Here is a 16,917-nt window from a genome sequence, read left to right as displayed (position 1 = left end):
TATTTTTAGTGAATTTAAAAGTGGACTGAATCCTGTGTGGGCTGAATTCCAAGCCCACATATTTCATATCCTGTTAATTATTTCCACATAATTCAGTGGCTTGTGTGAATATGATCATTATCTAAAAAATAACTACTGTACTCAAAAGTAGCCTAAATCACATTGTATTCATTCATTTATTTATTGATTTATAAATTATGCAATATGCTAAAATTTTCTGTTTCCATTTCAGGATCTGTATCAACAGCTTCAATCCCTTCATCATCGGCTCCACTTGAATTATCTGCAAACCTGACTCCATTATAAAGGTCACTATCAGACTCCTCCACAGGCACCACTTCTGCTAAATAATTTTCATCTAAAAGAAAGTCATCAACATCTCTGGACAGATTTATCATAAAAACTTTAGCCTCTCAAATGGAAAATCTCGACAAAGAAGTTGCAAGAATGATATTTGCTACAAATTCACCATTTTGTCTTGTTCAGCATCCTCAGTTTCTCAAGATGGTTCAGAACCTGAGGCCAGGTTATATTCCTCCATCCAGAACAGATATTGCTGATAAGTACTTGGATCTTGTGTATGAAAAGGAATATAAAAAGTGTGCAGATTACCTGAATAATGAAACTGTATGTCTTTCAATTGATGGGGGGTCTAACATCCATAATGAGCCCATAATATGTGTCATTCTAACACCATCCACAAATCACTTTTAATTCTATGCCATTGCAGTCGAGACTGAAGAATCGCTCGATGGAGGCATCCGTTGGAAATTGAAACGTGGATGAGCCGAGGATTCGAACCCAGCTTAAACGTTACTGTAACTTTGTTACGGGTTAGATGGGTTCGAATCCTCGGCTCGTCCACGTTTCAATTTCCAATGGATGCCTCCATCGAGCGATTCTTCAGTTTCGCCTGCGATGGCATGGAATTAAAGTGATTTGTGGTTGAAAAAATATATTAATTGATCACTGGGAATCATTCAGTGTATATGTATGTATATATATGTGTGTGTGTGTATATATATATATATATATATATATATATATATATATATATATGGATATATATATATATATATATATATGTATTTACCTAGTTGTATTTACCTAGTTGTATTTTACGGGAAGGGGAGCTATGCTCGTGGGGTCCCGTCTTCATATCTCATTTTATCTAAACTATTTTTAAATTCATGTATTGTTTTTGCACACACCACTTTCTCATCTAACTTGTTCCAACTGTCTATTTCTCTGTGAGGAAAGCTGTTCTTTTTCAAATCTCTTCTATAGCTGTCTTTTTTTATTTTCTTTCCATGTCCTCTTGTATTTCTGTCATCCCATTTTATCAGATTCTCTCTATCAGTAATTTCTATGCCTTTCATGATTCTGTAAATAGCTATCAAATCTCCTCTCTCTCTTCTTTGCTCTAGTGTCTGTAGTTTAAGTTTTTGTAGTCTCTCTTCATATGATAGTTTTGAGAGTGTTGGTGCCAGTTTTGTGATTGCTCTTTGTATTCTTTCAAGTTTTTTTATACATTTTTTTGTACTTGGTGACCATATCGTTGCTGCATATTCCAATCTTGGTCTTATCAGGGTGATTAGGATTTTCCTCACCATTTCTTCATCCAGGTATGTAAATGCCACTTTGATTGTTCTTATTAAATTATAAGTTTCTCCAAAAATCTTATTTATATGTTTCTCAGGTGACATATTATTCATAACAATGACTCCCAGGTCCTTCTCATTTTCTACTTTTTTTATTCCTTCTTCTCCCAAATTATATGATCCTGTTATTCTGTTTTTGCTTTTTCCAAATTCCATTATACTACACTTTTTTGTATTGAACTCCATCTCCCACTTCCTACTCCATTCTTGTACTTTATTTAGATCTCTCTGTAGTGATTCACAATCTTCAGTTTTCACTCTTTTCAGTAGTTTTGCATCATCTGCAAAGAAGCTCATATAGCTTTCAATTCCTTCATCCATATCATTAATATATATAGCAAACATTATTGGGGCCAGAACTGTTCCCTGCGGGACACCGCTTATTACTTCATTCCATTTTGAGTGCTGATCTCTTATCACTACTCTCATTTTTCTTTCTTGCAAAAAGTCTTCCATCCAATTTAGCAATTTACCTTGTATTCCTCCTTCATATTCTAATTTCTTAAGCAACATCTTATGTGGTACTTTGTCAAAAGCTTTTTTTAGGTCTAGAAATGCACAATCAGCCCATCCATCTCTCTCTTGTATTATATCTATTAGCCTTGAATAGAAACATATTAAATTGGTGACGCATGATCGTCCTTGTCTGAATCCAAATTGCCTTGGATTTAGTACGTTGTTTTTTTCCAAGTATTTTACCCATCTACTTTTGATAATTCTTTCACAAATTTTTGCTATTGTACTTGTTAGAGAGACTGGTCTATAGTTGGTAGGTTCTTCTTTATTTCCTCCTTTATATATAGGTACTATATTTGCTTTTTTCCAATCTTCTGGAACTTTTCCTTCTTTCAAGGAACTGCTTATTATGCTATGTATTTTGTCTGCCAGTTCATTCCTGCATTCTTTCAGAATCCAGTTTGCTATTTCATCTGGCCCATGCGATTTTCTGACATCAAAATTACCCAAGTGTGTCAATATTTCATTCTTTGATACTTCTATTTCTTCCATAGGGGGGACTTTTTCTTTCCACTCAATCTCTTCAGGTTGTATATTTTCCCTTGTAAACACTGATTTAAAATGTTTGTTCATAATTTCTGCCATTTCCATTTCCTCGGTGTATTCAACTCCTCCTTGTCTTAATTTCTCCAAGTCTTGTTTGTTTTTCAGTTTATTGTTTACAAATCTGTAGAATAGTTTTGGTTGATCTTTACACTTTTCTATAACATCTTTTTCATATTTTCTTTTTTCCTCTCTGCACTTTTGTACATATTCATTTCTATAACCAGTATATATTTTCCATTTTTCAGGTCTGTCTTTTTTCCATCTAGTCCAGGCTTTGTCTCTTTTGTCTTTTAACTCCCTACAACTTTTGTTGTACCAGCATTTTACATATTCTTTTTCTTGTTTTTGTCTTGGGACATACTTTTCCACTCCTTTTTTGTAAATTTTTGTCAAAATATTCCATTTCTCTTCCACTGATGTTTCTTCTTTGTATATTTCTTCCCAGTTTTCTTGTTGGAAGAATTCTCTTATTTTATCAAAGTTTGTTTTTTCATACATCATTCTTCCTTTTCTATATTGTTCATTTCTTTTCATATATTTTTCTTCATTAAGTTCCAGTTCAATCAACATGTGGTCACTTTTACCTATTGGTGTTTTATATTCAATCTTGTCCACTATTCTAGGTTCAGATGTAATTATTAAGTCTAGCCTCGATGGTTCTTCTTCATTTCTATACCTAGTGTTCTCTTGTATCCATTGTGTCATTGAATGGTCAGTAATCATCTCAAGTAGAGCATTTCCCCATGAGTCATCACCACTCTTTACTGTCATTTCTTCCCAGCAGATTTCTTTGCAATTAAAGTCGCCCATCATAACTATTCTTCCTCCGTCTTCCATTATTTTAGTTAATGCTATCTTTGTGTCCTCTAACATACTTTTATATTCACTCTCCTCCCATGAGGCTGTTTTCGGAGGCACATAATTGATCACAAATTTTCTGCTCTTCTTATCTCTGTCTTCCACTTCTATCATAATCATCTCTACTGTATTCTTTCCATATATGACACCTTTCACGTTTATATCCTTCTTAGTCAGAAACATAACTCCACCCCCTTGCTTTTTCTCTCTGTTTCTACTCCAATAATTGTATGCATCATGTCCTACACTGTTGGGTGGTAGTGGGCCTTTTAATTTTGTTTCTACAATTCCCATTATGTCCGGTTCTTTTTCTTTCAAATAATCATTCAGCTCATTCAATCCTGTTATTAATCCATCTATATTTGTGTAAGACACTCTTAGTTTTCTGCCACTTCCATTGTGTTCTCTGTTTCCCTTATGTTTTTCTTTTGTATGTCGAACTTCCTTAGTTTCATGTTCACTACTCTCCAATAGAATCTCTCTTTCTCTGACTCCGTTCTGTTCTCGTTTTTTGCCTTAGCTTCCAGTCTTTTCTGCTTTTCTTCCTCTCTTTCCTCTTTATTCATTTCTCTTTTTATCCATATCTTTTTGTATTGTTCACTTGTTGCTAGTTTCCCTGTTTTGGATAAGATATTCTCTGCCGTTGTTTGTGACTTGAATTTAATCTTAATTGGTCTGGTCTTGTCTGTGCTATACTTTCCGAGTCTAAATTTCTCTTCGATTTGTTTCATAATTTCTGGTTCATCTTCCTGAACTGATTCTAGTAATTGGCTTACTTTTTCATTTTCCTCTTTGATTCTTGTGGTTCTATCTGTGTTGTGTTTCTCTTCCATTCCTAATATAATTATACATTTCTTCTTGTCTGCTAAATCCCTTACTATATTCTCCTTTTGTCTCATCACTTTAATAACTGAGTCTTCAGTATGTTCTTTCAATTGCTGTTTGACTATGTCAGTGAATGAAACCTTATTTCCTTCTTGGGTTTTCTTCCAATTTTTACTTTCTTTAGCTATCGTTTCTCTGTTTTCTTTACTATTCTTCTTCAATACCTCATTCTCCACCTTTACCTCTCTTAACTGTCTTTTTAGGTCTTCTATTTCATCAGTTAAGTTTTTATTCGCCTTTTCCAGTTCTTCCAATCTTTCAACCCTTTGTAAAATGGTGTTCATATGACCTAACCTACTCTCCAAGTCCTCGATCACCTTATCAACCTTCTTCTCTAGTCTTGTCAGTCGGGGGGGGGTTGTGTCCCCCCCACCCTCTTTAAATCCCTTGAAAATATTCTCATCACTTTCTGCTATATTGCTCCTATCTATACCTCTAATCTTCACATTCCTATTAGACATGTCGTCATCATCCAACTCGTCTTGGGGTCGTTTGTCTACCTTTCGGCGGCCCGTCAGGGCCATTTCCTCCACCTCCTCATTACCTTCCATTTCCCCAGCAATCCCTCCCCCTCTCCTCTTTCCTTACTTTCCCACTACCCCACGAGCAATTTCCCCCCACCCTGCAAATACAAAAAGGCACTTCTCTTTGCGTTGGGATCCACAATCTTCACTTTTCTTCAGAACGTTCTTCAAGCCGTCCGTTCGTTGAAAGTGTGTGTGTGTGTGTGTATATTGTGACGCCTAAGGGGAAGAGCCAGGTTCAAAAACTAGAGTTCTGCTTAACATACATACATTACATATACCAAGGCTTCTTCCCCCTTACAAGGGGGATAGCCAAAAAGAAAAAGGCATAAAATCATTCCCACCCATTCCATCCCTGAATACACTGCACACCCCTCCACCCTCCCTCTTATCTTAGCACCTCCTGAATGACGGGTCATCCCTGCACCTTGTCCACTGCCCTGGGTCAGAAGCAGTGTCGCAAGACACAGCACATCCACAGCAAGGCCGCTTCATTAAATCAGCGACCCCCCCCTCTCCGTCCCCCCATTGCATAAAATGAGAGGACGGGGAGAAATCCCTTCGGGCTGCGTCAAATTTTGCTCACATATACTACCTCACCCCCCATCCACCCGCCCATTCCACCTCATGCAATCACAACATCATCCATATACAACCATTCTCCATTCACCCCTGTCCTCTGTCCTCTCCCATCAGTCCTCAACAGACATTCCCCTCTTCCCCAAAGCCCCCTTCACCCCATCCATCCACCTCATCCTAGGACGTTCTGCTTAAAGAATGATTATTTCCTTCAAAAGAAACAAAACAAACAAGATCGAAGAATAGATGTCGCCAAGCGAGCAAAAATTACAATATCCGAATACACATTAAAGTTCACAAAGAATAATAAATACCAGACAATGGGTTTCTTTAGGACATAAATGGCTAAAATTGCCAAGACACGTAAATATAAGTCGATCAAATATCGACAATCAAAATAGAAAAAAATAGTCTTCAAAGACAATACGTGGTAAGGTCGAGATATATCGAACATCAGAATGGAAACTAAGTCCTACGTAATATTTTACATAAAAATTACTAAGTCGAGAAAATTCTACGACTAAAAAGTCTAAGTCCAAACAAAGTGGAAAAAGGAACTAGCATAAGGCTAGACAAGGTAGCAAGGGGCTCTGTATAAGCAGAGTCCAAATTTTCCGTTACAGTCACTGATATTTATACATTTCTCCATAAGGCCTGGAGGGCTGCCAAGTGTCGCTAGATGCAACGATTAACATGAGAGTTTTTGAATACTTCCAAGTACATACATGGATATTCTTTACATCAATGTATACAAAATAATATATGATAAAGTTACCTTGTCAATCTTAGTTAAGCAGAAACATAATAGTTTTTATATGAAAATCTATCCATACGTAAATGAAAGTTGGGGATGCTGTTGCCACAGCTTTCACTCCCACGCAATTTTTTCCAGAGCGCACGTATGCACCTCTTTCTCACACTGATGCCTTTCGACGTCCGAGGACAATGATAATATGCATTTTCTCTAATCTTACGTAAATCAATTCCTAAGATTGACAAGATAGAGCCACAAGATAATACGCATACATAAATCTATATGCAATTAATGGAGCATGTTTGACAAAGCAAGAGAAGAACGAAATACTTAAAAAAAAAATTTTTTTATCACTTTGACAGTCTTCATACGTCGTATCGACGGTTTGTTTAGCATCGAGACCACCAAGCCTCCTGTGGGAAAGGCCGGCATAATCTCAAGGTACACATACGCACATGCGTGCACATGTAATGAACGTAACCTTCACTACGATGAGTCTGTAGTCGTAACTATATATATATTATATATATATATATATATTACATATATATATATATATATATATATATATATAATATACATATATATATAAATATGTATATACTGTATATATATATATATATATATATATATATATATATATATATATATATATATATATGCTAATAAGAACACAGGTACGTATTCACTTATGGAAAGTAGACCACTTGGAAAAAGAAACTAATGAAGCAGAGCGCTTTTGTATTTTATATCTTGCACTGAAGATGTAATATATGAAAGCGCTCTTCTTCGTTAGTTTCTTTTTCCAAGTGGTCTACTTTGCATATGTATATATATATATGTATGTATATATATATATGTATATATATGTATATGTATATATATACATATATATATATATGTATATATATATATATATATATATATACACATTTTAACAACCACAATGCACTTTAATTCTAAGCCATCAACATCGGGATGTTTATTAAAATGTATCTCTAACCACTGGGACCCATTCAGTGTTGTACATATACATATATACCGGGTATATATATATATATATATATATATATATATATATATATATATATATATATATATATATATATATACTTAGATATGTATATTATATAAATATATATATATATATATATATATATATATATATATATATATATATATATATACTATAATAAAGTAGTAGCCTCTGTCTGTCTGTCTGTTTGTTTGTTTGATCACAAACTCCTTGGGTTTTGCAGATAGATCCCCATAACCTTATATATTCTGATACCCTATCCCTCCAGGTACTTGGATAACTATATTTCATTTAAAAAAAATATTTTGGTTAGGGTTAAGGGTTAAAGGTGGGTTATGGTTAGGTGAGTGATTATTCACGAACTACTCCTAGGTTTTTTTGGATAGGCCCCTATAACCATATATATTCTGAAACCTTATAACCCAAGGTACTTGGAAAACTATCTTATATTTGTCTGTCTGTCTGTTTGTTTGTTCAGGAACTCTTCCTAGGGTTTTGCATGTAGGCCCCCATAATAAGGGAGGAGATGACAACCTCCCCCAATTACCAATTCTAGAGGAATAACTAGCAAATATGAACAAACAGTAGGAGGTTAGGTTCAGTCAACTTGTACTGATTACACAAAGAGTTGACAAATTGGAAGAACTAAAGAAGGAGAACCAAAACCTAGATAAAGAAATAGAATTAAAAAGACAGTTAAAAGAAGTAAAGGATGAGAATGAGGCATTAAAGAATAATAATAAAGAGAATAAAGAATCCATAGAAAAAGAGGATTTGACCATTGACTCAATTGGTCAAGGAAAATACCAGATATAGAAACAATGAAGAACCATTGGGACTAGACTTGATATTCACTTCTGAGCCTGAAATCATGGACAAAATGAATTACAAGACACCATTTGGGAAGAGTGACCACATAATAAAAGAGCTCAAACTTATAGAACAAAATGATGTGAGAAAAAAATGAGAAACATAAAAAGGAAGATTAATGTATAACAAAACGAGCTTTGTAAAACTTAGAAAAAAAAATTCAAAATGCTAACTGGGAAAATTTTTCAAATGAAGAAACAAAGATGGAAGAGAAATGAAACATATTTAAAAAAAAAAATACAAGGAGGGAACAGATGAATATGTACCCAAGAAGAAACAAAAAAGGGTTTACATAAAGTGTTGGTATAACAAAAAATGTAGTGATGCTAAAGATAGAAGAGACAAAGCCTGGAAAAGATGGAAAAAGACAAAAAAATGACCAAATGGCAAACATACATCAAACTGAGAAATGAATATGTAGATATGCGTAGAGAGGAAAAAAGAAACTATGAAAAAGATATAATAGACAAATGCAAAGACCAACTTAAACTATTTTACAGATATGTAAATGACAAACCAAAAACAAACATGAAATAGCGAAACTGTATGAAGGAAATAAAGAATATATAAAAGATGTAGAAATGGCTGAAGTAATGACCAGGCATTTTAGGTCTGTATTTACAATTGAAAGCTCGCAAATTTGGGATGAAGGATAGCGAGAAAGATTCTCCTAAATGAAAGAAATGGAGGTGACACAGAAAGAAATAAGGGACCAAATAAAGAACCTTGATGTCAGAAAGTCATACGGGCCTGATGGAATTGTGAAAGAATGTATATATGAACTAACAGACAAAATACACAAGATAATTGACTTCTCACACAAAGTAGGAAAAGTACTACAAGATTGGAAAAATTCAAATATTGTACCAATATACAAAGGAGGAGACAAAGAAAATCCAACAAACTATAGACTGGTATCCCTTACAAGCACAATAGCAGAAATATGCAAAAAAATGATTGAAAATAAATGGTTTAAACCAGGGGTGGGGAACCTTTTTGTGCATGAAGGCCACCTTACAATTCATCGTCCCACTTAGAGGCTGCACTGAACAAATTATTATTATTATTTTTTTAATTTTATCCCTTTTTAGGGGACGGTGTAAGTTTTCCACCCCCCTCCCTTAAAATTCATTTTTAATCTTTTTATTTTTTTATTTTAAAAATATACATACATATACCAAGGCTTTTTTCCCCCTTACCAGGGAGGTAGCCAAAAAGGACAAGGCACAAAAACATTCCCACCCATTCCATCCCCGAAAACACTCCACACCCCTCCACCCTCCCTCCCATCTTAGCACCTCCTAGATGACGGGTCATCCCTGCACCCTGTCCACTGCCCTGGGTCAGAAGCAGTGTCGCAGGACACAGCACATCCACAGCAAGGCCGCTTCATTAAATCGGCGACCCCCCCTCTCTGTCCCCCCATATAAAGGAGAGGACGGGGAGAAAATCCCTTCGGGCTGCGTCAAAAATTTTTGCTCACACACACTACCTCACCCCCCATTCCCCTGTCCAATCCACCTCATGCATCACAACATTTTCCATATACAACCATTCTCCATTCACCCCTGTCTTCTGTCCTCTCCCGTCCTTCCTCAACAGACATTCCCCTCTTCCCCAAAGCCCCCTTCACCCCATCCATCCATCTCATCCTAGGACGTCCCCTCATGTTCACTCCCTCCACATCTGCCTTCCATACCTCCTTTACTAGTCTTTCTTCACTCATTCTTTCCATGTGTCCAAACCATCCTAATACTCTTTCATCCACCCTATCTCCCAGCTCCCTTTCCACCCCTGTTCTCCTCCTCACTTCCTCATTTCTCACTCTATCCAGCCTAGTAACCCCCATCATACTTCTCAGACATTTCATCTCAAACACATTCAAGTTCCTTCTCTCTTCCTCTCTTATGTTCCATGTTTCTGCTCCATACAGCACTGTTGGCACAATCACTCCTTCATACAGTCTCCTCTTAGCATCCATTCCCAGATTCCTATTCCTCATTACACTTTTTAAACCACCAAGGCATTTTCTCGCTTCTCTCAATCTACATTCTACCTCCACCTTCACTCCACCCTTTCCTGCCACATTTGCACCCAAATATCTAAAACTATCCACTTCCTCCAGTTGCTCTCCCTTAATGCTCACTTCCAGATTACTGCCACTTTCACCCCTTGTACATCTCATCACCTTACTTTTACCCACATTTATCTTCAGCTTTCTTCTATCACACACTCTCCCAAACTCTGTCACCAGCTTCCTCAATCCCTCCTCCGATCCTGCCACAAGCGCAGTGTCGTCCGCAAACAACAGCTGGCTCACCTCCCACTTTTCTCCATTTTCCTTAACCATCTCCAATCCCTGACCCACTACCCTTGCATTCACCTCTCGCACCACCCCATCCATGTATAAGTTGAATAGCCAGGGAGACATAACGCATCCCTGACGAAGTCCCACCTTTACCTCAAACCACTCACTCTCTCCATTTCTAATCCTGACACACGCTCCACTATTCTCATAAAAACTCTTGACAGCTCCCAGAAGCTTTTCTCCTATCCCGTATATCTGCATAACCTCCCACAGTGCCTTTCTGTCTACCCTGTCGTAAGCCTTTTCCAGATCCATAAAGGCCCAGAAAACATCCTTCCCCTTACCTATAGCTTTCTCACATATCTGTCTTACCACAAAAATCTGATCTACACAACCTCTACCTGTCCTAAACCCACACTGTTCCTCACCAATTACTCCCTCTGTTCCTCTCCTAATCCTCTCAATCAAGATCCTCCCATAAGCCTTCCCAACTACACTTAACAAGCTAATCCCTCTGAAACTACTACATTCACACTTGTTCCCCTTTCCCTTGTAAAGTGGAACTATACATGCACTCCTCCAGTCCTCTGGCACTCTACCTTCTCTCCAGCAAACATTAAATAACCTCACCAACCAGTCCACCATCACTATACCTCCTTTTTTAAGACATTCTGCATGGCATCCATCCAGACCAGGTGCCTTACCTGCTTTCATCATTTTAACTGCTGCCTTCACTTCATCCTTCCTTATTTCTCCTCCATTTTCCTCACTCATCACTCTCATTTTCTTAGCATTTCCCACTGCAGCTATCTTTCCCTCCCTATCCTCCTTCACATTAAGCAACTCCCTAAAATATTCTGCCCATCTTCCCCTTACTGCCTTCTCCTCCATTATCATCTCTCCATCTACACCTTTTACCTTTTCTTCTCTACTTGATTCGCCTCCTCTTCCTCTCTTAATTTCTTTCCAAAACATCTTTTTATTACTTTCAAAATTTTCTGTCATACTCTTACCCCATTTTACATCTGCTCTCCTCTTTGCCTCCTTTACCTTTTTCTTTACTTCTCTTTTCTTTTCCCTGTATGTCTCATATGACTCCCTCGTCCTACTTTGTAACCAATCTGTGAAAGCTCGCTTCTTCTCATCCCACCATTCACTACCCTTCCTTCTATTTCCTCCTGACCTTCTTGTTCCACACACCATCCTTGCACACTTTGTGACTCCCTCCTTGAACCATCCCCATTCCTCCTCCACACCTACCTCTACTCTATCCTTCACTCCCTCCCACTCCTCCTTCAGCTTCCTCTTGTACTCCTTCTCCTTTTCCTCTTCATTTAGAGAGTTCACTCTAAGCACCTCCCTACCTTTTGTCCCTTTCCTCTTCCTCCATCTGTCCTCCACGCTCAACTTACCTTCCAGAAAATGATCTGATATTCCCCCACCCTCTCCCCTTAGCACATGTACATCCCTAACTCTTCCTATCATAATCCTATTTACCACTACATAGTCCATTTAAGCTCTATCTACCACCTTTCCCTCCACCACCCTCTCCCATGTGTACTTATGCTTGACTTTCTTCCGAAACACTGTATTTGCTATCACCAACTCTCTTTCTAGACACATTTCTACCATCAACTCTCCACTACGATTCTTTCCTGGAACTCCACATTTCCCAACCACTCCATCAATTGGCTCCTTTCCTACCCTAGCATTAAGGTCTCCCAGTACTATTACATTTACACTTCTCCCTAAACCCTCTATGCACTCATTTAAATCTATCCAAAAGCCTTCCCTTTCTTCTACATTCTTCTCACTGCCAGGCCCATATGCAATTACAAAAATCCACATCTCCTTTCCCAGTTTCACCTTCATCCACATTATCCTTGAGGAAACCTCCTTCCACTCCACCACACGTTTTCCTATCTCTTCACTTACTAGTATAGCCACCCCTTCCCTCCCTCGCCCTCTCTTCACTCCTGATAACCTCCCACTTACACTCCCAAACTTACACTCGCCCTTTCCTTTCAGCTTAGTTTCACTCAAAGCCAACACATCCATCTTTCTTCTCACAAACATACTACCTATCTCTTCCCTCTTACTCTCATCTGTACCACATCCACGCACATTAAAAGACCCAAACCTTAGGGTGCTGGACCGAGGCCCTCCAGCCCCTCTTATGCCTCTGCCTTTTCTTCTAGGAATGTGCCCTGTAGGGCTACAAGGAGAGGGATGCCTAGTCCCAATCCCCGTCCCTTTTTTCTCGCCTCTTACGATCCAAGTGGGAATACTTGGTGGCAGTATTCTTTTCCCCCACCACAGGGAATTCCCCCACCATAGAAAAAGAAAATACTCAGAAAATGGTACAATATAGCAACAAGGGTTGGGGGACAGCATAACGGAGGGACAGTCGTAGTATAAAAGTGTCATCATTTTTCTATGAACAGAGTTTTCCTCTATCATAGACAAAATGATGTGTGGCTCTGGTCCATAGGGGCGCCCCATATAGACCCTAAAGTATCGACTGCATGCTACTTTGCCACAGTAACAAGCAGCCAATACCCCAGACGGGGATATGTATAAAAATGTTAAATTATTTTTTTTTACCATTGTTTTAAATTTCGAAGTGGGTGCAGAAGTTACACTTGACCCTTTTTTGTTTTTGTTTTTAATTATACCCTTTTTATGAATTTAAATTCAAAGCAAATTAGAAATGCAAAAAATGCTTATTGTATCCTTCACCATTATTAATCATCACCCACCACGCACGTGATCCACATGCTTGCAACAGAGCGAGACTTCCTCTTGCTTACCTTGCATTTCCCACGACATGCACCCCTAACACAGCACATTTGAAGACAAACAAGTATAGATGCCTAGTGTCACCAGACTAACGTATCATAAATCCTTTTATTATAACTGCCCTAGTGTATTACGCATAAACTAACATAGATATAATATACCTAACAATATCCACCAATTATACAACTAACCCTTATATATCTAAACCGTCCCCAATCCATAGATTAACGAGACTAACGCCTTTGCTTACAGCAACCCTTCTAACCCTATATATTCTATGACATCCATGTAATGTAGGCAGAGCTGGAGTAGGTGAAGAACCTACTGCCAGAGGCTGGGTAGGTCACGAACCTACCGGCCGGAGGTCAGAGCTATCGTGCCCTAGGTCAAGGCCTGGCACTTATTGTATTTAGCCCCAAAGGGCATCCGATTTGTAGTTTAATCTCAAATGTCTTCTTTAAAATAAACAACGAAAACTCCCGCTTTGGAGTCTATCTCGCCACATTAAGACTTCCCTACGTAACCATATATAACGGTTACCACAACCATACCATAACGGTATACAACTAACGTACCTACACCAGGTATACAACTGGTGTCCAGCGGTGCTCTCACCCACACCATATATAACGGTTACTCAACCATACCATAACGGTATACAAAGGTATACACTGGGATACATTATAGATATTTAATGAGACAAAAAATACTAAGAAAAAAAAAATTGCATAAAATGTAATTATGAAATGAAGATTCAAAATCTTAAAAAAACAAAAGCTGGTCATGTTTCAAGATGCAGAAATAAAAATTGCAAAAATTATTTAACATCCCCATTTTACACTTTAATAAAAGGTTTTAAAATTCCAATTAATATTCAACTAAGATTAATTTAATGCTTTATCTTAAACAACACGGCGGAAAGAATGGAAAGGGAAACAATGCTTTCAAAGAAAATTATTATGTATAATAAAAAGTTGAGAGAATTTATTTTTTTTATTTTAATGTACAAGATAATGAAAAACTTGGAAACGAAAATTCCAAAGTTGAAGCTGACGAAACATGTTTTATGAAATCAGAATTAATTACTTATACACAATGATAAAAAAAAAAAAAAAAAAAAAATTTGGCTTATTGGAGCATATGATAAACACAGAAAATGGCAACAATGACTTCACAGTGAGGAGGTGGACGAGACAGGAACTCTTCGTGAATTTTATGCGAAGTCACTCACTCCCACTAGGGTGGCGTAGCTGAAAAGGAAATATTGCCTTTACATGTTGCATGCTTTAAGTTAAAATTCATTGGGTTCAGAGAAAAATTGTTCCAATTTCTGGGAGTGACATCACTGAACACGGTTAACTTTGCTTTTGTCTATGTGTGGTGTATACTGTATTATAGGTTTTAGGTGTATAATGATTTCAGACTTAAAAAATATTCAAGGTCTTTTAAAAAAAAATAACATGTATATCAAAGGCCGCAGAAGGCCACACTTGATGGCCCGGAAGGCCGCAGGTTCCCCACCTCTGGTTTAAACACTTGGAAGAGAGCAAAATACTAAATCCTAAACAATTTGGTTCGAGAAGTGGAAGATCATGTACTACAAACTTAATACGCTTTTACTCAAGATTAATAGAAATAATACAAGAAAGAGATGGATGGGCAGATTGTGCTTTCTTGGACTTAAAAAGGCTTTTGACAAAGTAACACAAAAAACTATTGAAACAATTGGTGGAATACAAGGAAAATTATTGGAATGGATGAAAGATTTCTTAAACAGAAGAAAAATGAGAGTGGTACTTAGAAACAAGAACTCAAATTGGGAAGATATGAGAAGTGGAGTCCCACAAGGCTCTGTATTGGCTCCGATAATGTTTGCTATTTATATAAATGATATGGATGAAGGCATGGAATGTTATATGAACTTCTTTGCAGATGATGCGAAACTATTAAAGAGTAAATACAGAGGAAGACTGCAAATCTTTTCAAGAAGACCTGGACAAAGTCCAGAAATGGAGTCAGAAGAGTGAAGTGAACTTTGATATTAAGAAATATAGTATAATGGAATTTGGAAAAAGCAAAAATATAATGTCGAGTCAATATAAAATTGGTACAAAGGAAGTTAAAATAGTAAACTTGGAAAGGGACCTAGGAGTAACTATCTCAAATGACAAGACACCAGACAAACATGATAACAAATTAGTTTGAGAAACTTTTAACATGTTAAGATCAGTAAAAGTAGCCTTTGACTACATGGATGAAGAAATGGTAAAAAAAAGTACTAGTTACACTGATAAGACCAAAATTCGAATATGCAGCATCACTATGGACACCTAGTACCAAAAAAGAAAGTAAAGAAACTAGAAAGAATTCAAAGAGCAACAACAAAGATGGCACCAACACTCTCCAATTTGACATACAAACAAAGATTGGATAAACTAAATTTACCAATCCTGGAACAAAGAAGAGAAAGAGGTGATTTGCGAACCATTTACAGAATTATGAAAGGGATAGAAATTCTTGATAGGGATGATAAACTAAATTGGAACAGAAGAAATACAAGGACACATAGAGAAACTAAAGACAGTTACAGAAGAGATCTGAAAAAGAATAGCTTTCCACACAGAGTGATAGATATCTGGAACAAACTGATTGAGGAAACAGTGAGTGTTAAACTATACATGTCTTAAAGAAAAAAATGGATGCAGAAAGATATAATAGCGGGTCACAACTAGGTAAATACACACATGAAAATAAAATAAAAAAAGATAGTTATAGAAGAGATCTGAAGAATATCAGTTTTCCACACAGAGTGGTGGACACTTGGAACAAACTGTATGAAACAGTAGTGTGTGCAAAAACCATTCATGAATTTAAGAGCAAACTAAACACTGCAAGATACAAAGGCTATACTACAATTAGTTAAATGCAATTCAACACATCTAATGCCCTTCCCATTTTTGCATTTTATGAATGAAAGATCCCTGTCCCCTACCACACCGCTTCGGTCATTGGCAATACAGCAAGGCACACCACTTCCATAGCAGGACTCAGTGGTCTGATCTGATTTCCTTCACTTCTCTGTCATATAGTGACACCCAAATTCACACAAATAGTTTATGAAGCAAATGAGAACATCCCTTAGGGCCACATCATTCTTCCATCCTTTCACAATCTTCCTCCATTTATATTCTAACATAGTGCCTTCTTTTTACAGAGTGCTATATACGTGACTATGGTCATGGGAGTGGTGTTTGTGTCTGCAATGAGACACATTGTGACTCCCTGGCTACCATTCATGCACCTGATGAGGGTTTTGTAACTGTTTCTACCACTAAAGCAGGACAGCGATGGAAAATATCTTACCAGAACTTTTCCCACCATGACAACAACATCCCTTGGTGTAAGTTGTGCAAACATCAGTAGGTTGATCACAGTAATGTTTTGTCAGAATTAAGTCTGAGTACTGAGAGTTATTAAATACTAAATGTTTTGTGAAAATTAAGCAGCTTGGTTTTGTTTTTACTTTTAAGCCTCCAGATACTGGCATTCTAGTCTGCTTGGCCACCATACTCCCTATGCTA

The 16,917-nt window shown here is 37.2% G+C and overlaps 1 protein-coding gene across 1 annotated transcript in view; it reads left to right on the top strand.

Moving 5' to 3' along the window:
• LOC143018644 (lysosomal acid glucosylceramidase-like) overlaps positions 1-16,917 on the top strand; it is a 40,299-nt gene that overhangs the window by 5,378 nt on the left and 18,004 nt on the right. The window contains exon 2 of the mRNA XM_076174214.1: positions 16,551-16,736. Coding sequence (XP_076030329.1) covers positions 16,551-16,736 — 186 coding nt within the window. The remainder of the gene's footprint in view (positions 1-16,550; positions 16,737-16,917) is intronic.

This window comes from Oratosquilla oratoria, chromosome 35 (genome assembly GCF_046742065.1).
Source record: "Oratosquilla oratoria isolate Oo_2021 chromosome 35, ASM4674206v1, whole genome shotgun sequence".
In the NCBI taxonomy this organism is placed as follows: domain Eukaryota; kingdom Metazoa; phylum Arthropoda; class Malacostraca; order Stomatopoda; family Squillidae; genus Oratosquilla; species Oratosquilla oratoria.
This window is presented reverse-complemented; position numbering and strand designations above follow the sequence as displayed.